Source organism: Erythrolamprus reginae, chromosome 1 (genome assembly GCF_031021105.1).
Source record: "Erythrolamprus reginae isolate rEryReg1 chromosome 1, rEryReg1.hap1, whole genome shotgun sequence".
NCBI classification, from domain to species: domain Eukaryota; kingdom Metazoa; phylum Chordata; class Lepidosauria; order Squamata; family Dipsadidae; genus Erythrolamprus; species Erythrolamprus reginae.
The window spans coordinates 319,539,030-319,561,600 of NC_091950.1; the positions used below are offsets into that span (position 1 = coordinate 319,539,030).

The window sequence follows — 22,571 nt, forward strand, 5'->3', positions numbered from 1 at the left end:
CTTCACATCTGCTACATTAACTCCTGTTCCATAATGGTGTTATTCTCTATAACGTCCTGCAATCTACACTTCCTGGATTGCCTTGGGACTTGGCATGCTTTCTGAAGTATCAAGAGAAGAGAATGTCTGTAGCACAGGGTTGAACCGAGAAGTTCTTGGTTCTCCCTGAACTTGGTTGGTTGATTGCAGATGTTTTGCTATTCACGAGGTACGATCAGCAGTTCTAGTAGTGAATGTGAGGTTTGCTGCCTGTTTGTGTGTAATAGTTTGCCCTGCCAGTTTGGGTAATCATATAGTTTCCTCCTTAGTGGTTCCTTGATTACACTATTCTTTTCTGCCTGATTGTGTGTTTGGTGTGTTGGCTGCTGTTCTAGTCATTTTGTTCCCTTCCTAAGTTTTTTATTGCCTCTTTTGAAAAATTCCTAAATGTAGTTATCTCTATGTGACTATTGATGGCTGCTTTGTCCAAATGTCCAAGAATTCCCTAGCCATTTTTTAAAAAATTGGCTTGTTCTAAGAAGCTAATAGTTTTCCAACTAAAACTACAGTTGAATCTTGTGAAAATAAGAAGTTTTCATTGTATCTTCTTTCAGTTAAGTGGTGTTTGCGGATGTGCTCTGCTAGTCAACTGCCTGTCTGCTGTATATCATACATAGTTGTTACGGTTCTTGCACTGTATATTGTAGATGGCCTCTATTTTTATTTCTTTAGCTACTGGGGTTTTTGTTTTTATTTATTTATTTATTTATTCATTTGTCCAATACACAAATACATAGGAAGAAAAATAGACATGTGATAATATAAAAGAGGGTGAAAGTGAACTTAGAGGAGAGGATATATGAAAGGAAGAGAATATATAAGATAGGTGAAAGAAAGGAAAGACAATTGGACAGGGGACGAAAGGCACTCCAGTGCACTTATGTATGCCCCTTACTGACCTCTTAGGAACCTGGAGAGGTCAATCGTGGAGAGTCTAAGGGAGAAATGTTGGGGGTTAGGGGTTGACACAATTGAGTCCGGTAATGAGTTCCACGCTTCGATCACTCGATTGTTGAAATCATATTTTTTACAGTCAAGTTTGGCGCAGTTCGTATTAAGTTTGAATCTGTTGCGTGCTCTTGTGTTGTTGCAGTTGAAGCTGAAGTAGTCATTGACTGGTAGGACGTTGCAGCATATGATCTAGTGGGTAATACTCAAATATTTTGCTTAAAATATTGTAAAGGACAAGTGTTGCTTTGAGTACTACAGTGTAGGGGGTGGATTCTAACTTACCTCGCTGCCAGTTTGCTTCCTCCCACACCGCACCTCATGCATGCATAGTGCCCCCCAAAAATCTCCCCCCCAAATCCCCCCCAAAAAACAAGGTGGCAATGCATTGCAGTGCCAGAAACTCAGCTTTCAATATATATATATTTTTTAAGATGGCAGCACCCATGGACCGATACCAACCGAACCGGTTCTGTGACATCATTGTGACATCACCGGTTCGGGAGGAACCCACTTCTGCTACAGTGATGCCTTGTGGTTTGTAATAGTCAATTTTTGTAATTCTATATGGTAATTTTATATTGTTGTAAGCCGCCCTGAGTCCTTCAGGATTGGGCGGCATAGAAGTCAAATTAAATAAATTGGTGGTTTCTGAGATGTTTTTGAAGTCTGAGCATTTTGTGCTTTTCCTAAATTGTATTGATTGTGTGACTATGTGGTCAGACATTTTTTGATTAAATTCTGTGGATACCATTATATTAAAATATGTTGTAGATTGACCTGTTTCCTCTTTCTAGTGTTCTGAGGTGCTGCAGTACGTTTGTGACTCAACAGTTCACAAAGAAAAAGCTCACTTCCTCTGTGATCTCATATGTATAGAATTGACCTGCAAACACAGATGCAATGCCAATCAAATAGCAGAAATCTGTCAGTTTTGATTATGACAGTAATCTATTCAGAAATAAGGAAGAGATCTTAAAGTTAATCAAGGAGTTCGTCGCAATCACAGCAAATTCAATTTAGTATGCCGCTGTGCAATTACACTCACTGCTACGTACTTCTATTTCTAGATCAAAATTGTCATATAACAATATTAACATACTGGCTATTAAGGCAAGAGCCCAGTCTTTGCTCAGCTGCCTTTGGGTCTGCATAACATAGCACAGTGTTTTTCAACCAGTGTGCCGCGGCACACTAGTGTGCCGTGAGACATGGTCAGGTGTGCCGCGAAGCTCAGAGAGAGAAAGAAAGCAAAAGAGAAAGAAAGCAAGAGAGAGAGAGAGAAAGAAAGCAAGAGAGAGAAAGAGCGAGAGAAAGAGAACAAGAGAAAGAAAGCAAGAGAGAGAGAGAAAGAAAGCAAGAGAGAGAGAGAGAGAAAGAGGGAGGAAAGGAGAGAGAGAGAAAGACATAGAGGGAGGTAGGGAGGAAGAGAGAAAGAGAGCAAAAAAGAGAGGAAGGACGGAAGAGAGAAAGAAGGGAGAGAAAGAGAAATAGAGCGAAAGGGAGGAAGAGAGAGAGAGAATTTTTTTGTCCAAACTTTTTTTAGCCCCCACCCTCCTCCGCTCAATGTGCCTCAGGGTTTCATAAATGTAAAAAATGTGCCGCGGCTCAAAAAAGGTTGAAAATCACTGACATAGCAGACTGCTTTGCCTCTGAAGATATGAGCCACAATTGCTGGCAAAGTGACCGGAAATCAGACCACAGTCCCTAAACCCTAAAGAGAAGACTGCCAAGACTGGATACCAGTCTGGAAAGACTATACCATTAAAATGCCAATGTAAATTGCTGATAACATTTTGATGAAGTTTGAAGAGTTCTTCCTGTAAAGTACTGGTGGTTTTAAATATTCCGTATTAGAAAACAGAATGTAGATCTGCTGCAAGCTAATTCAGTTGTTATCTTGATAGAAACTGTTTCTCCTCTTTCTGAAGTATTTCCTACAGTCCCTGAAGCAGGCCTAGTCAGTCAGCGGAAGGAATGGGCCCCTATAGACCTTGAACCCTATATTAAGTAAGTGGCACTACATTTTATATAGCTAGATCAAAACACTGTTATTTATTTTATTTTTTATTTATTACATTTTTGCGCTTTCTGCAAGGGGGCTCTGTCAGTAATTTTAACTTCTGATTCAGGGGTGTCAAACTCAAGGCCCAGGGCTGCCCTGGAAACAGTGAAGAACTGGCTCATGGTGTCCCTGTCAGCAAAAATTTATTTATTTGTTTGTTTGTTTGTTTGTTTATTCATTCATTCATTCATTCAATATTTATGCGGCCCTTCTCCTTAGACTCAGGGTGGCTTACAACATGTTAGCAGTAGCACTTTTTAACAGAGCCAGCATATTGCCCCCACAATCCGGGTCCTCATTTTACCCACCTTGGAAGGATGGAAGGCTGAGTCAACCTTGAGCCGGTGATGAGATTTGAACCGCTGACCTTCAGATCTACAGTTAGCTTCAGTGGCCTGCAGTATCAATGGAGTTGGAAGAGCTGTGGGTGACACTCCTGAGCTCCGTTTTTGCTGGCAGCAAATTGAAGGAGGCCATTGCACCTGAAACGGATCTAGCAAGGGATGCAGGGAGTCCTCCAGAGCTCTGTTTTGACTGGCAGATGGCTGCAGGAGACCATCGCAGCCGAAAAGGAGCTCGGGAGCCTGTTTTTACTGGCAAAGCACTCGGGCCATCACAGGTGCCCCCCAACATGAGTGACGCCAAGCTGGCCATGCCTACCCTGGCCACGCCCACCCCAGCCTCCCGAAGCCATGGCTGCCCTCAATTAAATTGAGTTTGACGCCCCTGTTCTCACTGTTGTTTTATGTACTTAAGTTGGCTTTTGTTGGTGCCTCTACAATTAGGAACTCATGGTTCCTTCACTGGGTTTATAATTGAAGCATTTCCTGTTCATGTGGAAATATACAAGGGTTGCCCAGAAAGTAATACAGTGGTACCTCATCTTACGAACGCCTCTTCTAACGAACTTTTCAAGATACGAACCCGGTGTTTAAGATTTTTTTGCCTCTTCTTCTGAACTATTTTCACCTTACGAACCCAAGCAGCTGCTGCTGGGATGAAGGGGTTTCTTTTTTTCCCCTTTTTTGAAGAAAGAAAAGGGAGGGGCAGCTTGGAGGAGTAAAGATTTTGCATGCTTGCAAAGGCACTGAAACGGTGTCTTTTGAAGAAAGAAAAGGGAGGGGCAGCTTGGAGGAGTAAAGATTTTGCATGCTTGCAAAGGCACTGAAACGGTGTCTTTTGAAGAAAGAAAAGGGAGGGGCAGCTTGGAGGAGTAAAGATTTTGCATGCTTGCAAAGGCACTGAAACGGTGTCTTTTGAAGAAAGAAAAGGGAGGGGCAGCTTGGAGGAGTAAAGATTTTGCATGCTTGCAAAGGCACTGAAACAGTGTCTTTTGAAGAAAGAAAAGGGAGGGGCGTCCCCCTTGCCTTTCTTCCTTCCCACTCACCCTTTATCCTAGCCTTGCTTCTTCCACCCGCCCCCTTTAGCTGCTCCTCCCTGCCCTCTGTTCACCTCCCTTCTAAACTTTGGGATTTTCCTGAAGGATTTGCACGCATTATTTGCTTTTACATTGATTCCTATGGGAAACATTGTTTCATCTTACGAACTTTTCACCTTACGAACCTCCTCCTGGAACCAACTAAGTTCGTATGATGAGGTACCACTGTACATCACTCTTTTTTTTCTTCAACAATTATTTATTGAACACAATGAAACTTACACACAAGAAAAAATGATGTTTTCCTCTGCACTCTCTATTTTTCCACGTAATCGACATCCTATTCTATGGCCTTCCTCCAGCAAGACACAAGGGTGTGTATGCCCTGTTGGTACCACTCCTTCTTCTGGTCACAAAGCCATTTCTGCACTGTGTGAATCACCTCTTCATCATCCTCAGAATGTCTTCCGCAACTAACTGTACTTCTGTCGACTGCAGATTCTCCATAATCTGTACACAAACGTTTGTGAATGTTCCCAACAGTTTCTTTCTCTGCAGTGAGAAATTCAATGACAACACGCTTCTTGTAATGTACATCACTTTCAGACGCCATTTTGAAACACTGCTGCAGCTATGGTATTTGTCTGAAGAAGCACAAAATTTACACACACACTCCTAACAATTCAAATAATGTTTATCTAAAGTTTCGCATTTATACCATTACTGTAGGCTGAGGGGGAAAATGTGATGCATTGCTTTCTGTGCGGCCCTTGTACCTGGATCAAAAATTAAGATGCCTTATAAAGACAATACTGGTAGATATTGGTAGTTATCTCTTTTTACCTTCAGAAAAACACTGGCCGTGCCCATCCTGAAGAATGAGTTCACTATCCAACAGCAAGAGATGCGTAAAACAGATGAAATAAATAATTTTAGATATTTTCGAGAACAGGTTCTGGACCATAGGCTGCAGGAACGCATGACAAGGAATCACTTGAAACAAAATGTACTGGAAATGTATGAAGATTTACAAGTAAGTTTGTTTATTACCGACAACTTCTTTAATGTATCAATTCTTACTTATTGTGGCTTTGTTAGGAATTCTGATCATCAGATATTTTACTCCACCAATTTTCAAACATTCTTCTAAATTAACTCCTATTATGTTTTCAGTTTTGACATATTGGCTTGGGAGACAAATTAGAATAAATGCTGTCTGAAAATAGCAGACAGATTTTTGGTAATTATGGTATGAGAGGGCCTCATGCAGGGAAGGGCCGCTTGTCTTCAGCGCTACCGGTGCATCCTCCAAGGCTGTTGCGGGTGCATGTGTATCCAGTGAACATGCGCACACCTGTTGGTGCAAGATTTATTTATTTATTTATTTATTCGACTTCTATGTCACCCAATCCTGGAGGACTCAGGGCGGCTTACAACAAGGGTATAAGTACAATAAAAATGAATACAAAACAGTAAAAGAAGTCGAACAGTTAACTAAGGTTAAAACATTATAAACTAAAAAAAATCCATAAAAAGTTATTATAAAAAGAAAATCACACTCATATGCATACACACCATTCATAGAGTTGGCCATCAAGCTGTGAATTTATGGCTCCCAGGCCTGTCGGCAAAGCCAGGTCTCTGTAGCTTTGTGAAAGGCCAGCAGGGTGGGAGCAGTATGGATATCGGAGGGAAGTTGGTTCCATAGAGCTGGGGCGCACAGAGAAGGCCCTCCCCTGTGGTCCCACCAACCTGCATTGCTTAGTCGACGGGACCCGGAGGAGGCCAACTCTGTGTGCTCTTATAGGTCTCTGGGAGGTATGCGGCAGGAGACGGTCCTGTAAATAGTCTGGCCCTGAGCCATGTAGGGCTTTATAGGTAATAACCAACACCTTGAATTGTGCCCGGAGACTAATAGGAAGCCAGTGCAGCTCGCGGAGCAAAAGTGTTATATGGGTGTGCTGAGGTACACCCATAACAGCTCTCGCGGCTGCATTCTGGACTATTTGCAGTCTCAGAACACTTTTAAAGGGTAGCCCCATGTAGAGCGCATTGCAATAATCAAGACAGGAGGTGATGAGGTCCTGAGTGACTGTGCAGAGAGCTTCCTGGTCCAATTAGGCTTCTGATCCAATTTGGCTTCTGCGCATGCACAGCAATAATAATAGATGATGATGATGATGATGATGATGATGATGATGATGATGATGATAATAATAATAATAATAATAATAATAATAATAATAATAATAATAATAATAATAATTTTATTAGATTTGTATGCCGCCCCTCTCCGAAGACTCGGAGCGGCTCACAAGTAAAATCTCATGTGAGGATGTGCGTGCAAGCAAGATTTCAGCAATTTTCAATTGCCTCCATGCATGCGCAGAAGCAAAAAAAGGCAAAAATCAGCAAAATCTCACTCACACGTGTCCTCATATGAGATTTTGCTTGCTGCTCATGGGCAGAAGCCAAATCTCACATGGAGACATGTTTTCCAACTGGAGCTGCAGACCAGTCCCTGTAACCAGCAGCCCCTTACCAGCCTCATGTCCTATACATTAGAGAGAGAGAGAGATGTACTGATTGTGCAAATTGTATATTTATTTTTGAACAGGCATCCTTAGACGAGGCACGAAGCAAGATCTTTGGAACCCGAGACGCATACAGAGCACAGCTACTGCAGGCTGAACTTTTAAGACAAGAAGCACAAGCAGCTGAAGAAGCTGCCCTTCGAGCCGAGCAAGAGAAGAAAAGCCCAGATGTGCAGAAAAAAAAGAGTGGGAAACCTGGAGGGAAGAAAAAATAATAGTATTTTCTAGGATATTTTCTTCCATTCACTGATAAGAAAACAACATCCTGTTTACTACATTATAGTTTAGGTATATAGAACAATTTTTAATGCTGTTTTTTAAAAGCATTGTTTTGCTCTCTGTTTAGTACTGCATCAGCCTTTTTAAGTGATGTCACTGATATAAAAATTGACTAGCTTTACACTGACGTTTGCATTATGTTTGTATCTTAATTGCAATAAAGTTTTCTAATACAATTATTTGTACAGGGCTTTCTCTATTTTTAGTCCGTTCCTAGGCTAAAGGAGCAAAAATGGCACGGATCAGGGATGAGATATGGGGAGAAGAAAAACAATCCTATTATCTCATTGCCTGGCAAAGGAAAAGCACATGCCTGCAGTTTTAATTTAGAACAGAATGACGTTCATAAACAAGCCATATGGGTTAATTTGCGGTGCTTCTCAAATAGTGGGGCATGCCCCCCCCCCGGGGTTGCGGAGTGATGCCAGAGGGGGGTGCCTGACCCCAGAAGAATGTGATGATATGCTCCTACCAATCAGCATCAGATCACAAGATTGACAGATAGAATCAGAATTAATAAAATACCTGTAATACAGATAGCATTTGACTCAAGACCACACTTGGAGCCAGCATTTCTGTTCTTAAAGCAAGGCATTTGTTAAGTGAACCACACTCACCTTTGCGATCTTTTTGCCACAGTTGTTAAACAAATTGCTGCAATTTAAGAAAATCACACGGTCATTAAGCAAATCCCACTTTCCTTCCTCCCTCTGGACTTTGCTTATTGGAAGCTGGTTGGGAAGGTTACAAATAGTGATGAAATATATAGGACACTGAAACCATCATAAATACATGCCAGTTGCTCAGGGATCAAATTTGGATCACATCACTGAGAGGATGCTGCTATAACAGTTGTAAACATGAAGTTCAGTAGTAAGTCTTTTTTCCCCAGTGCCATTGCAACTTCAAATCATCTCTAAACAAATGGTTGTGAGTTGAGTACTACTTCTATTGCTGGAGTAAAAACTGTTGTTGTATATTAGCCTACCTACACTCCATTTTTTAATTAGTTTATAATATGTAATACAAAAATACAAAAGCAAATAATAGAAAAAATAGGGGAGGGAAAAGTGTAGAAAAAGAGAGAGAGAATAAAGAAAAGGCAATGATTTCCAGCTCCCTTTGGGGCAGTAGAATAATAACATCAAACCTCAACTTTTTACTTGTATGTAATAGTATAAACATAGAAACATAGAAGTCTGACGGCAGAAAAAGACCTCATGGTCCATCTAGTCTGCCCTTATACTATTTTCTGTATTTTATCTTAGGATGGATATATGTTTATCCCAGGCATGTTTAAATTCAGTTACTGTGGATTTATCTACCACATCTGCTGGAAGTTTGTTCCAAGGATCTACTACTCTTTCAGTAAAATAATATTTTCTCATGTTGCTTTTGATCTTTCCCCCAACTAACTTCAGATTGTGTCCCCTTGTTCTTGTGTTCACTTTCCTATTAAAAACACTTCCCTCCTGGACCTTATTTAACCCTTTAATATATTTAAATGTTTCGATCATGTCCCCCCTTTTCCTTCTGTCCTCTAGACTATACAGATTGAGTTCATTAAGTCTTTCCTGATACGTTTTATGCTTAAGACCTTCCACCATTCTTGTAGCCCGTCTTTGGACCCATTCAATTTTGTCAATATCTTTTTGTAGGTGAGGTCTCCAGAACTGAACACAGTATTCCAAATGTGGTCTTACCAGCATTCTATATAGTGGGATCATAATCTCCCTCTTCCTGCTTGTTATACCTCTAGCTATGCAGCCAAGCATCCTACTTGCTTTCCCTACCGCCTGACTGCACTGTTCACCCATTTTGAGACTGTCAGAAATCACTACCCCTAAATCCTTTTCTTTTGAAGTATTTGCCAACACTGAACTGCCAATACAATACTCAGATTGAGGATTCCTTTTCCCCAAGTGCATTATTTTACATTTGGAAACATTAAACTGCAGTTTCCATTGCTTAGACCATTTATCTAGTAAACCAGCCATTTCTATAACAACAAACCTATCTAATACATAAAACCCAAAATCATTTTTTAATTTCCCCCCCACCTCAAGCAGAAAATCCAAAAACATTTTCCAAATTGAAACAAAAGGTAATTATGTTTTTTTCTTTAATCAAAGCAGTCAATTTAGCCATCTCTGCTAATTCCATCAGCTTTTGCAGCCATTCGTCCACTGTGTGTCCATTTTTGTGCATAAGGTAATCTTGCTGCCATCAACATATATAACATTAAAGCTTTTTTAAAAATATCCCATGTCTTTTTCCATTAAACCCCAAGGAAAACTTTCTATTAACTTTAAGAATGATCTGCATTAAGGTATGAATCCTATTATTTCTTTGCTTTATCATGATAAATGATAAATTGTATCCCTTCTTTACATTTCCAACATTCATTTGAAGTACCTTTATAGATTCTTGACAATTTGTCTGGTGTTAAATACCAATACCAATGGGCACTGGATTTGTTATTATGTACTGTTTTTTTATTATTGTTGTGAGCCGCCCCGAGTTTGCTGAGAGGGGCGGCATATAAATCCAATAAATCTAATCTAATCTAATACATCATCTTATTTTTTTTAATTATAATTTAGAGTAAATTTTAAACCTTTTGTTCACATATTATCCCATTATTCAAGCATTACTTTATATCAAAAGCTCCTTGACCACTGAATCATGCAATGCTTTACATATTCATTTTCCAAATAAAAATTCAATAGCAATTTATAAACCTTAGCAAAAATGTGTTCATCACTACCACACAGTAGGATTTCTAATTCATTTTTAACAGCCAAAACCCATAACTCTTTTTATCTACTTTAAATCTTTCTTTCAATTGTAAATATGTAAATTAATGGTAGACACGTCCTTCTGATTCTAATTCCTTAGACTTGAGGATGGGCTAACCAAAATTAAAAGGTATTATTTAACCATAAGTCCACCAGTCTGGCTTCACCACCATTTATTTTCTGAAAAAGGCTTCCTGGAGAGGACACCCATCGGGGCATCTTCATAGAAAACCTTGTTTTATATTTATTCCAATAACACGTCTAACAAAGTGGCTATTAAAATCAATATTTACCTTAAGCTTGTCATACCATAAATAACAATGTCTTTCAAATCTTAATTTCTAGACTTGTAGATGAAGTAACCTCCTATTCTGGAAGTTCACCCACTCTCTTAGCCAGACCAAACAGCATGCATTGAAATACAATTTGAGATCTATTAAACCCAAACTCCCCTCTGTCCATAGTATCTTGCAATAGTTTACTGTATATCTCTTGGGGGGGGGGTGTTTCCTTGCCATATACAGTTTTACCTCTACCTACAAACGCCTATACGGTACATACAAACTTTTCTAGATATGAATCAGGTGTTCAAGATTTTTTTGCCTCTTCTCACAAACCATTTTCCACTTACGAACCCAAGCCTCCAAAACTATAACCAGAAAAGGCATGGAGAAGCCTCTGAGGGGCCTCTCTAGGAATCTCCTGGGAGGAAGCAGGGCCGGAAAAGGCAGGCAGAAGCCTCTGTGGGGCCTCTAGGGATCTCCTGGGAGGAAACAGGGCCAGAAAAGGTGGGGAGAAGCCTCCATGGGGCCTCTCTAGGAATGTCCTGGGAGGAAACGGGCTCCGCCCTCCCTGTGGCTTCCCCAATCACCCGCATTATTTGCTTTTACGTTGATTCCTAAGGGGAAAATTGCTTCTTCGTACAAAATTTTCTACTTAAGGACCTGATCACGCAACGAATTAAGTTCGTAAGTAGAGGTACCACTATATTGTAACCTTTGAAATAGCCATCTGCCCCTGTTTAAATGGAGTATCAGTTCCAAGTATTGGAAACGTCTGAAACAAAAAAAGCATCTTTGCTAAGACATTCATCTTAATTACCGAAATTCTATGCAAGTGCAGTTTATCCCATCTTAATAAGTTCTTTTTTATATCATTCCCGAAAGGCACATAGTTATTTTGAAAAAGTTTTGAGTTTCTGTTTGTCAATATGAGCCCTAAATATTTTACCTTTTTCTTAACTTTTTAGTCAATATATTACAGTCCTGTGAGTTCATATTCTTAATAGGCATTATTATTCTGAAGAGACCCTGTTAGGGAAGAATAAAGTTCAGGGATTTGGTGCATCCTAACTAAAGAACGTAAGTCTACATAAAATGTAGCATAAATAAATACTTGTTATAAACCATTATTAAAATCTAACAATGTTTTTCAGTAAGTGTTAATTATTATTTTTAAAATCAATACTAAAACGTATTAGCAGGCAATGCGATTCCAGTTTTGATGGCAATCAACACTATTTTTAGAAGTGGGCAAAAAGGATTAAGCAGAGAAACAGCCTCCAGCAAAGAAAACTGAAGTAAGAATACTTCAGTATTGAAATTATTTCAGATGAAAACTGAGGATGGAACATGAAGCATTGTTTTTGAGACGTGTGGCAGAATTATCCGATATGTCAAGAAGTGAATGAATGTGAATGTCCAAGAAAAAAAATGATAAAAAGGAAATACAAATATTATGTATGGAGAAATGGTAATGTACGATGGCTCATTAGGCATATTTTCAGATATGGATATGGTTTGCTTATGGAAAAGCGCTGTGGCTTATAAAATCTCGAGATGGGTCTGTTAATTGGATGAATGATGTTATTTCCCTCCCTCTGTTCATAAGGAAAGGTAGTAAGGATGAATGCCTTTGCCTGTTACTAAGCCTCCTTGTGCGGTTGGCGGGCCCCAGGGGAAGAGCCTTCTCTGTGGCGGCCCCGACTCTCTGGAACCAGCTCCCCCCAGAGATTAGAACTGCCCCTACCCTCCTTGCCTTTCGTAAACTCTTTAAAACCCACCTTTGTCGTCAGGCATGGTGGAACTGAAATATCTCCCCTGGGCCTATACAATTTATGTATGGTATGCTTGCATGAATGTCTGCTTAATAATGGGGTTTTTTAAATATCTTAAATTGTAAATTATTAGATTTGTTATAAACTGTTTTTATTGTGTTGTGAGCCGCCCCGAGTCCGCGGAGAGGGGCGGCATACAAATCTAATAAACATAAACATAACATAAACATAAACATAGATACTGGAAAAATGTGAGAAATGACAATGAACACAATTCAAGTGGCACAATGTTACATTGATCAAAGTGCATGGAGGCAAGATTTCTGCCGTTCAGAAAGTCACTGAAGAATATTTGAATAAGAATGTTAACAGTAGGGGTGAGGGTATGGGTGGGTATGTACAAGCGATGGGTTGCTCTAGTTTCGGCCTGGTTCTGCGAACCGGTAACACTGGCAGTAGGAGGCTCCGCCTACCCACCCGGGACGCTTCTGTGCAAGCGTGTGCCCGAACTTGTAACAATGGGGTTTAAAACCCACTACTAGTATGTACATGTTGACCGATGTAATTATATTTATTTATTTATTTAATTCGACTTCTATGCCGCCTAATTCCGAAGGACCCAGGGCGACTTACAACAACTATGTAAATACAAAACAATACAAAAGAAGTCAAATTTAAAATCTAAAAAAATATTAAAACCTCATAAATTAACCAATCACAACAACATGCATACTAAACATTCATACGATATGGCCACATGATGGCAATATTTTCTTGCAAACCATACAATCACATTTGAATTATATGTTTAGTATAATTCTAGTGTAATTAGTCTTTATTCCAAGACTTCCTTTATTAGTAATTCTAAAACTGTATAAAAATGGAGAATGTTTTGCTATGATATCGATGCGGTCAGCATTCATCAAATCGCACTGATGGAGCTGTCACTCTCGATTCATGCTGAAAGCCCTATTATGGGAACCAATTTCAATACCCCCTTTGGCTAGCTGGCTGCATTTTAGGCCACTGATTTATTCCTGACATTAACTGCGCTACCCATCTTCTTGTTATCTGTTTCTCTTTGAGAAACTTTGGGGACTCTGTTCTCCCATTCATATCGGACTCCTCTTCCACACATTAAAAAAATGTTTCTGACAGTCTCAAAATGGCTGAACAGTGCAGTCAGGTGGTAGGGAAAGAAAGTAGGATGCTTGGCTGCATAGCTAGAGGTATAACAAGCAGGAAGAGGGAGATTATGATCCCGCTATATAGAGTGCTGGTGAGACCACATTTGGAATACTGTGTTCAGTTCTGGAGACCTCACCAACAAAAAGATATTGACAAAATTGAACGGGTCCAAAGACGGGCTACAAGAATGGTGGAAGGTCTTAAGCATAAAATGTATCAGGAAAGACTTAATGAACTCAATCTGTATAGTCTGGAGGACAGAAGGAAAAGGGGGGACATGATCGAAACATTTAAATATGTTAAAGGGTTAAATAAGGTCCAGGAGGGAAGTATTTTTAATAGGAAAGTGAACACAAGAACAAGGGGACACAATCTGAAGTTAGTTGGGGGAAAGATCAAAAGCAACATGAGAAAATATTATTTTACTGAAAGAGTAGTAGATCCTTGGAACAAACTTCCAGCAGACGTGGTTGATAAATCCACAGTAATTGAATTTAAACATGCCTGGGATAAACATATATCTATCCTAAGATAAAATACAGAAAATAGCATAAGGGCAGACTAGATGAATCATGAGGTCTTTTTCTGCCGTCAGTCTTCTATGTTTCTATGTTTGAAAGAAGGAGCTGATGCATTCTGCTGAAGGCAATTTCAAGTCCTCTCCCCATGTGATTCACAAAAGTGTCACTTACAAAGTTGACGTGGTGTGCCAAATTGTAGTCAGAGATCAAAGTACTGGGGGCTGTGATGCTTAGATGCTGTGCTTTTTCCTATACCAGTGATGGCGAACCTTTTAGAGACCGAGTGCCCAAACCGCAACCCAAAACCCACTTATTTATCACAAAGTTTCAACACAGCAATTTAACCTGAATAATGAGGTTTTGCTATCTAAAATAATGATAAACAACACAGAGTTCAGCTAGTTGTTCTAAGACAAACGTGATAGATGCACTTTTATGCCCCCTTCATTTTTTCCCCTTGCTTTTGAAATATTACGTTTAGCAACAATAAAAAAGAAAAACTTTTGTAAAGTCATGAGGTCAGAACGGAAACTGTTCATGAAATGCACGAGCCAGATCAGGAGCTTGAACAGAGGTTGCATCCTCCCGGGTGAAGTTTTCCGGCCCATACCCCTTCCACTTGATGAGGTACTGGAACTGGCCCTTCATCCACTGGGAGTCCCGAATGCTGCCAACCTCAGACTTGGGTGGTTCATCACAGACCCTGGGCACTAGCTGGGGCTGAGCAAGAGGATGGAGCTCCGGGCTTTCTACCAACCTTGTGTAAGTTACAAGGAAGGATATCTTATTCTAATCTGGCCAGTTGTTAAGACATTAATTAGCAGCTGTTTTACCAAATAGCCTTCTTTATTATTTCTTTTAAACTTTTAAAAAGACACGATTGCTAAGAAAATATTAGGAGTAGATAATTAAAGTTAAATCAATGTGTGTGTGCCAGATAAATTTAATGGAGATGAAACTATGTTTCCAGCTTTGACCAGGACAAAGTGGGGTTCGTGATAAGCCTGCTTTCTGGCTCTGCAGCTCATTGGACCACACCCTTGTTAGTCCAGAACAGTCTCCTCCTTCAGAATTTCAGGGTTTTCAGTGCTTGTTTGGAGGAGATGTTCTTCTTTGCCAGATTCCATTTTAAGGTCACCTACTGTATATCCCGAGTGGGTGCAACCAACAGGCGAATGCCCTATCCTGCAAACCAGAATATGCCTATGTCAAGGACCCACTGCCACCTTGGACTATTCTGCCTGTTGAGTCGATTATGGCCTTCCACAATCCCATAGATCTATGAGGACAGATTCAGGAGGCAGGATGAGTTTGTGGAGCAAACATCCCTTTCTCTGGGAGTCAAGGAAGTTCAGCCTGCACTGAGAGAGGCCTAACTGGGGGAGGGGGGGATCATTTCCAGTTGGGATGGTAGATTGATCAGACCATGTGATGGATATGTGGGTGCAGGGGAAGGGACTTAGACTTTTCCTTAGGTAGGGAAAAGCCAGGGACTTTCAGATTTGGGTTTTCCCAGATGTGCCAATATGATATCTCTAATAAAATGGAACTGCTGGCCTTGGAGTCTTCATTGATTGGGGGTGTTACTTGGTGCCCTGACTGCATACAGTGATGGGCTCCTAAGGGTATGGTCAGGTATGCAGTACCTGTAGCAAAATTTTGGGTTTTTTTTCTTTTTCCCTTCTGGGCCCTCGGCATGTTTTCCCTATCGCAGTAAATGAGTTTGCATGTGTATAATTTTAGAATAGCTGTGCGTGTGTGCATGTAAATACACTTTATATAGTAGATAATCAGGGGTGGGCTACTGCCCAGAGGTGGGGGGAACACAGCGGGGTAGCGAAAATGGAGCTCCACCCCAGAACACCCAATTTGCACTGAAAGTTGTTGAAAGAAAATATGTAAACCACGGCCACAGTGGTAATAAAAATTTTGGTAGCCCATCACTGTTCTAATACAAGAGAAGGGTATTCATGACTGATCAACTTCAATCAGCATGGCAAAGGATCAGTCCCTTTGCTCTGGATTGTATTGGTTTTTTTTCCTGTAAAAATAAGACTAAAAGGTTAATCAAAAGGTTAATTCTCAACAGGCTACCTCTCTAGAAGCTGACCAAATAGGGATGTAAGCACACCTTCTTTTGAGACATAGAAGTATAATAGAAAAGTTCATGAAAGCATTATGAAATAATCCCAAGGAGAGCTCTCACTAAAAAGCCCATTTATGGCAAAATCAAGGTTTATATTCTTGCTTATGTTTTCATGTGTTCAAAGCGTAACAGGTTTGAAACCATTGAGTGTGAGGATCATTTCCACTTTATCGCTCACTTTAGTCATGGGCTTGTCTGATTTCAGTCTGTTTCTTTCTGACCTTGTAAGAATTGGCTTTCCAGTTGATTCCATTCCCATTTCATTACTTTTCTTTCTCCTCGCATATCCTCCATGTCTATTTCCTCTGTTCAACTTCTCTGTTTTTGTCTTGACATATCGTAGTGTTGTACAGGAGTGGGTGCTGGTTCACTTCTTCCTGCACTGTGTGGGGGTGTCAGCCATTGTTGCCGGTTTGGTGAGCGGGAAGGAATTCCCACTACCAGTTCTAAACAACTGGTCCAAACCAGCAGGAATCCACCTCTGCTGTAATATATGGACAATAGCGCGTTTACACATACTTATATTTCAGTCTTTCCAGTGTTGCATGAATTTCATATAATATCATGTTTCCGGAAATGCCAATATTCCAATGAGCCAGGCTAAGTCAGAAAAGCAGAGGGGGAGTGTTCTGCCGGGCTCTCTGGTAGAAGCCTCCCAAAAATTCAAGGGTACAAATTTCAGACACACACACATTTGAAAATTCAAAACCATGTTCTTTATCACAAAATTCGAAATAAACTAAGCACTCTTTTTGTATTGCAAAGAGCACTTGTCCCAAAACAACCGGGTAGTCTGTACAATTTCCCTTAAGCAGTCATTAAGTACTTAGCTAGCAGCTGTGAAGAAACGTCACACCCCTTCTTCTTCCAACGAAGTGAGACACACATACACGTTGCTCTGCTTTGGTTTCAAAGGCGTGGAAAATCAACAAAGTCCAGAAAACAGCAACACACAATTCCTGAAGAACTGCGATCAGATACTCTTTCACAACGGCCAAACCCACACCCTGCTATTTATAGCAGCAGCCCTAATTACTGGAGCCCCACCCAACCACAGGTGGCCTCATTTTCTCTTGTAATATTCCTTCAGTTGTTGTTTCATATGAATCACTCTACGCATGTGTGGATGTGTCATTAATTCTTGTTCAGAATCCAGGGATGATACAGATGACTGATCTCCTCCTGGGCTGTCTGCCAAACTCCCCTCTTCCCTGTCACTCATGCTTCCTTGGTCAGAGGAGGCTTCATCGGCAGATTCCATCGGGAGCAAAACAGGCCTGCGACATGTGGATATTTCCCCCACATCCACCTGCACATTCCTTGGGGCAGGAGCTGGGCCAGAACTAACCACAACAGGGAGAATGGGTGGGCTTGTCCATCATACTAAATAAGACCTAAATTCATTCTCAATTTCTGAAAGTTCTTATTTTTTTAACTTAGAGCAATTTTTAAGTTAGCCAATTGCTGCATAATTCAATTCAACTTTTCTATAACCTTTGCTAGAAAGTACCCCTCCTCTAAATATAAGGTTGTGATGATACTTTTGAAGTTGTCTGAATGTTAACTGTTATTTGCATCCTTTTATGCCAAAAATGAAGTCGCCTCTGGCATTCTGATGCTTTCCTATTATAAATTATAGTTGAAGGTTTTATCAAACAGAATCTCAAATTAGTTCAAATTGAATTTTGTTGCTTTTGTAACCTGAATCATATATTTGAACTGAATCCTGCTACCCTTAAATCTCAAATTGGATCTTGGCTAATTTACATACCTGTACCATTATTATGGTGAGTCACTAGAGGGAGATATTTCTATATTTGCACAGCATAGAAACAGATCTTGTTTCAAAACCTTTTATTTACTTTTATTCTCTTGGATTCCAGCTAAACAACTATAAGTGTTGATTTATCGCTTAAAGGTAGGTTTGCTTATATTTGTCTTTGAAAATTGATTGATGCCCAGAATAGGTTGCTCTTAACCTTTCCTTATACACAGAAAACCAAAGGGACTTAGAGATAAATAATAGCAAATTTATTTCAAATGTAGTGTTATTTCTAATGCACTCAGGAGTAGATCTAGGATTTTTCTCCCTATAGCAATGTCTGCATTCAGTGTCAAGTAGCTGCTATAAATATATTAACTAATAAAAATAAATCACTAACTTTTTTAAAAGGGGGAAACAGTGGTTAGCAAAAATGCAAAAGCTTGGTAATTTTCCAGCCACTGAGATATGCAATTTATCATGGACAATGGAAAATCTCCACCTATAGACATTAAATGTAACTGTCCCAGATTCTCTATATCTTTTCATGGCAGGTTCTTCTTAGTAAGAGAGTAGATGGGTTTGAGAAAGGTTATTTTATTTTCCTGTCTTTTGGTACCAAGCAATTAGCAATAGCACTGCCATCGGCAAAGAGTCCCAAAGTATTGTCTTGGGGCAAGGAACTGAATTTCAGATAGATTTAAGGAAACTTTAAAGCTGTAGCTGATATCTCATATTCCTTTTCTTTCAGCTTCACCTGTGAACAAATTAAAAGGCCTGGGGGAAAGTTACTATTTTTGTCATGCTCAACTCCCTCCTTCTCCGGTGTAGAACTGGCATAATGAAATTAAAATACTAACCTATCATACAACATTATGGAGCAGGGTCCTTAGACAAATATGGAAATGGATGCAAACATGTGAAAGAAGGATGAGAAAATGGAAAATAATGTAACCATCAAGGTGCTGTTCTTTGCCCTTTTGTCATCAATGCTTGCTCGATTCCTTCAATCAGAAACGCACATAATCAGTCTCTGTTCTTCAGCGTCACCAAGGGTTGGACTAGAAGACCTCCAAGGTCCCTTCCAACTCTGTTACTCTTTTATTCCATTAAGGTTGTTGTTGTTGTTGTTGTTGTTGTTGTTGTTATTATTATTATTATTATTATTATTATTATTATTATTATTATGTCAGTACAACACAGCAAACGAGATCACTATGCTGGATTTCGTATTTCATCACCAGTCGGGCACTTCCCAAGCACCTAGGACTGCGTGATGTAGCGGCGAATTATGTTTGCCGATCCCAGTAAAGCGGCCTTTTGCAATTGACAGATTTTGTCAATTCCAATGGTTTTCAAATGTCCGCTGAGATCCTTTGGTACTGCGCCCAGCGTGCCAAGTACCACTGGGACCACTTTCACTGGCTTATGCCAGAGTCGAATTATTATTATTATTATTATTATTATTATTATTATTATTATTATTATTATGTCAATACAACACAGCAAACGAGAGTGTTGGTTATGACCTATAAAGCCCTTCGTGGCATCGGACCAGATTACTTCCGAGACCGCCTTCTCCCGCACGAATCCCAGAGACCGGTTAGGTCCCACAGAGTTGGCCTTCTCCGGGTCCCGTCGATGAAACAATGTCGTCTGGTGGGACCCAGGGGAAGAGCCTTCTCTGTGGCAGCCTCGACCCTCTGGAATCAACTCCCCCCAGAGATTAGGATTCCCCCCACCCTCCTTGCCTTTCGCAAACTCCTCAAAACCTACCTCTGCCGTCAGGCAAGGGGAAATTGACTCCCCCGGGCCGTTTCCCATTTTATGCAAGGTTTGTCTGAGATGCATGATTGTTTTTTATACGTAGGGTTTTAAATTGCTTTTTTATTGTTGGATTTGTATCATGTTTTGTGTTGTGAGCCGCTTCGAGTCTCCGGAGAGGGGCGGCATAGAAAACGAATAAATGAAATGTGTGTGCTCTCCTTCATCAATTCCCAGGCTCAGGGGTCTTTCTTTCTTCCTTTGGCTGAGGAAGCCCCTTCCCCATTCTCTTCTTTCTCCTCACCATCAATGGCAGGATGAGAGTTGTGGGGAGCAGGGTACTAATGGGCCCCTAAACAAGCAACCAATAAGGGCCCACAGAGTTGGCCTTCTCCAGGTCCTGTCTACCAAACAATGTTGGCTGGCAGGCCGCGGGGAAGGGCCTTCTCTATGGTGGCTCCGACACTCTGGAACCAACTGCCTCAGGAGATCCATACTGCCCCCACCCTACTGGCCTTCCAGAAAGCCATAAAGACCTGACTTTTCCAGCAGAGCTGTAGCCGTTGATCAAATGAGGTCACTATCTTGATACAGCCATGAATGATTGAGATACAGGCATGTTTTTATTAAGGGCTATTAATGTATTATTAAATTGTTGTTTTGTCCAGAGTCCTTGTGGAGTTGGATGGCAAATAAATAAATAAATAATAAAATAAAATAAAATAAAATAAAATAAAATAAAATAAAATAAAATAAAATAAAATAAAATAAAATAAAATAAAATAAATAAAATAAAATAAAATAAAATAAAATAAAATAAAATAAAATAAAATAAAATAAAATAAAATAAAATAAAATAAAATAAAATAAAATAAAATAAAATAAAATAAAATAAAATAAATAAAATAAAATAAAATAAAATAAATAAATAAATAAATAAATAAATAAATAAATAAAATAAAAATAAATAAAAATAAAAATAAAATAAAATAAAATAAAATACAAGTGGTAACATGTACAATAGGGTTGTGTGACATTTTCTTTCTAGTGAAGGACCACACTTGAGTGGACGGGGCCATGATGATTAAACTTGATTTAATCTAAGTTTAATGTAATACAGTTAATGTCATTATTCATCATATATTTCATCATTTCATCATCCCAGACATATTTAAAAATATTGAAGTGGTCTGGAAAAGCCAAAATCAATGGGGAAGCTGCATGTTCTTTTTTCCCTTTGCTTGACCTTCATTTGGCCAATTTCATTTTTCTCTCCATAGATATGCTCTAGCCTGAAATATAAATCATCCAACCTGGTGTCCATCAGGTATATTCTAAGATGCCACATCCACAGCTCAAAGCTAGCAGGGAAAATGACTAGATGCCCTACAGAGTAGAGAAAACAGCTGAATAGCACTTCCATAGATTATGCATATGGATATATTTGTAGGTAGGTAGGAACCAGAGGTGGGATTCAGCAGTTTCTGACCAGTTCTAAAGAACCGGTTGCAGAAATTTTGAATAGTTCGGAGAACCAATAAATACCACCTCTGATTGGCCCTGCCCCATCTATCCTCTGCCTCCAGAGTCCCAGCTGATCAGGAAGTGTTTTGTCTGGGTCACTCCGGAAGCTATGACCAACCCAAAAAGATAAGCCAGACACACCGGTAAAAATACGTTTTATAATGTTCAAGAGAAACGAAGCTAACAGAAAATGTCCTTACAAAGCAGGAAAACACTGGAACTCCAAATATATACACGAAGGCAATTGTCCATGTATCCATATAGGATTCTTGCTGCCAAGACGAGGCTGTAGATAACAGACATACACCTCCCACGGTTCTTCAAGACTGCTGGGCCACGAGCCAGGAACAGAAACACCGAGAAAACAATACAGGTTACAGCAACTCCAAACTGATAACACTCCACATGGCTTCAAGAGCTTGCCTGCCTTATAAACCCTTCCCTGCTAATGAGGACCACACCCAAGCCCTGATGTTCCTTATTCAATGCTGATAATATTTCTTCAATTGATCCTTCCTTTGATCTAAACGTCTCTGTCGCATGTTAATGACAGCTTGTGCTTTGTCTCCTAATGACTCCAAAGACTCCAAGTTACTGGCTGGGGAGAGCCCCTCCCCGGGGCTCCCCTGCTGTTCTTCCTCATCACATTCCTGACTGTACTCTCCCCCGTCCGACTGCTCAGCCCCCTCCTCTTCGCTGTCAGCCTCCTCTGGGCATGGAGCCAGCAGAGATGCAGCTGGTCTTTGATCTGCCTCAGGCTGAACCACAACAGGGAAGAAAGGGGGATTTTGCAGTTACCTTCCCCTGGAGTGGGGTGGGAATGGAGATTTTACAGTATCCTTCCCTGCCATGCCCATCAAGCGACGCCCACCAAATCACATCATGCCCACCAAACCATACCATGCCCACCAAACCACATCACGCTTGCCAAGCCACACTCACAGAACCAGTAGTAAAAAAATTAATCCCATCACAGGTACTATAAGTATGTACGTATGTGTTTTCTGATATGTTTTATGGGCCATTTTTAACACAACATAATTCCCTGCCCTGCTCTCCTATGCTATGGTCATCAAATGTAATTGCTATGGACCTCTGAGAGCTGAATGTAATTAGTAGCTAATTTTTTGCTTTACCCTTAGGCAGCTTGGATGTCTTTGATGACTTCCCTCCTCCTGGTACATTAGAGAATGATGCATGATATTGATCTCATTGCAGTGCAGATTCATGCTGTAATATTGATAGCCAATTACTGTTTATCTGAGCGCCAAAGTTCTGGAAAGTACAACTTCTGGTTGAAAGAACTAATTAGCCGCCCATCCTAATATACATTGTTATTGAGTTTTTCTCAAGGTACAATGCAGGAAACATGGTGTGCGGAGGCAAAAGCTACTGTTCCCAATTTTAACAGATAAAACCAAAGGCTTGAGATTACAGGTACAAAGGATAGTGTTTCAAAATTATTCTTGCACATCTTCATTTCTCCAAATATGTGACAAAGGCTCAGAA

The 22,571-nt window shown here is 40.0% G+C and overlaps 1 protein-coding gene across 4 annotated transcripts in view; it reads left to right on the forward strand.

The window, feature by feature from the left end:
- Nucleotides 1-7,479, forward strand: part of ADGB (androglobin) — a 98,439-nt gene extending 90,960 nt beyond the window's left edge. For 3 of the 4 annotated variants that reach the window (XM_070733674.1, XM_070733676.1, XM_070733675.1), the window contains 3 exons: nt 2,919-2,997; nt 5,280-5,463; nt 7,048-7,479. In XM_070733674.1, coding sequence (XP_070589775.1) covers nt 2,919-2,997; nt 5,280-5,463; nt 7,048-7,239 — 455 coding nt within the window. In that variant the 3' untranslated portion in view covers nt 7,240-7,479. Of the gene's footprint in view, nt 1-1,132; nt 1,170-2,918; nt 2,998-5,279; nt 5,464-7,047 lie in introns of those variants that run through there. The other variant, XM_070733677.1, reaches the window with a different exon arrangement.
- Nucleotides 7,480-22,571: the final 15,092 nt, after the last annotated feature.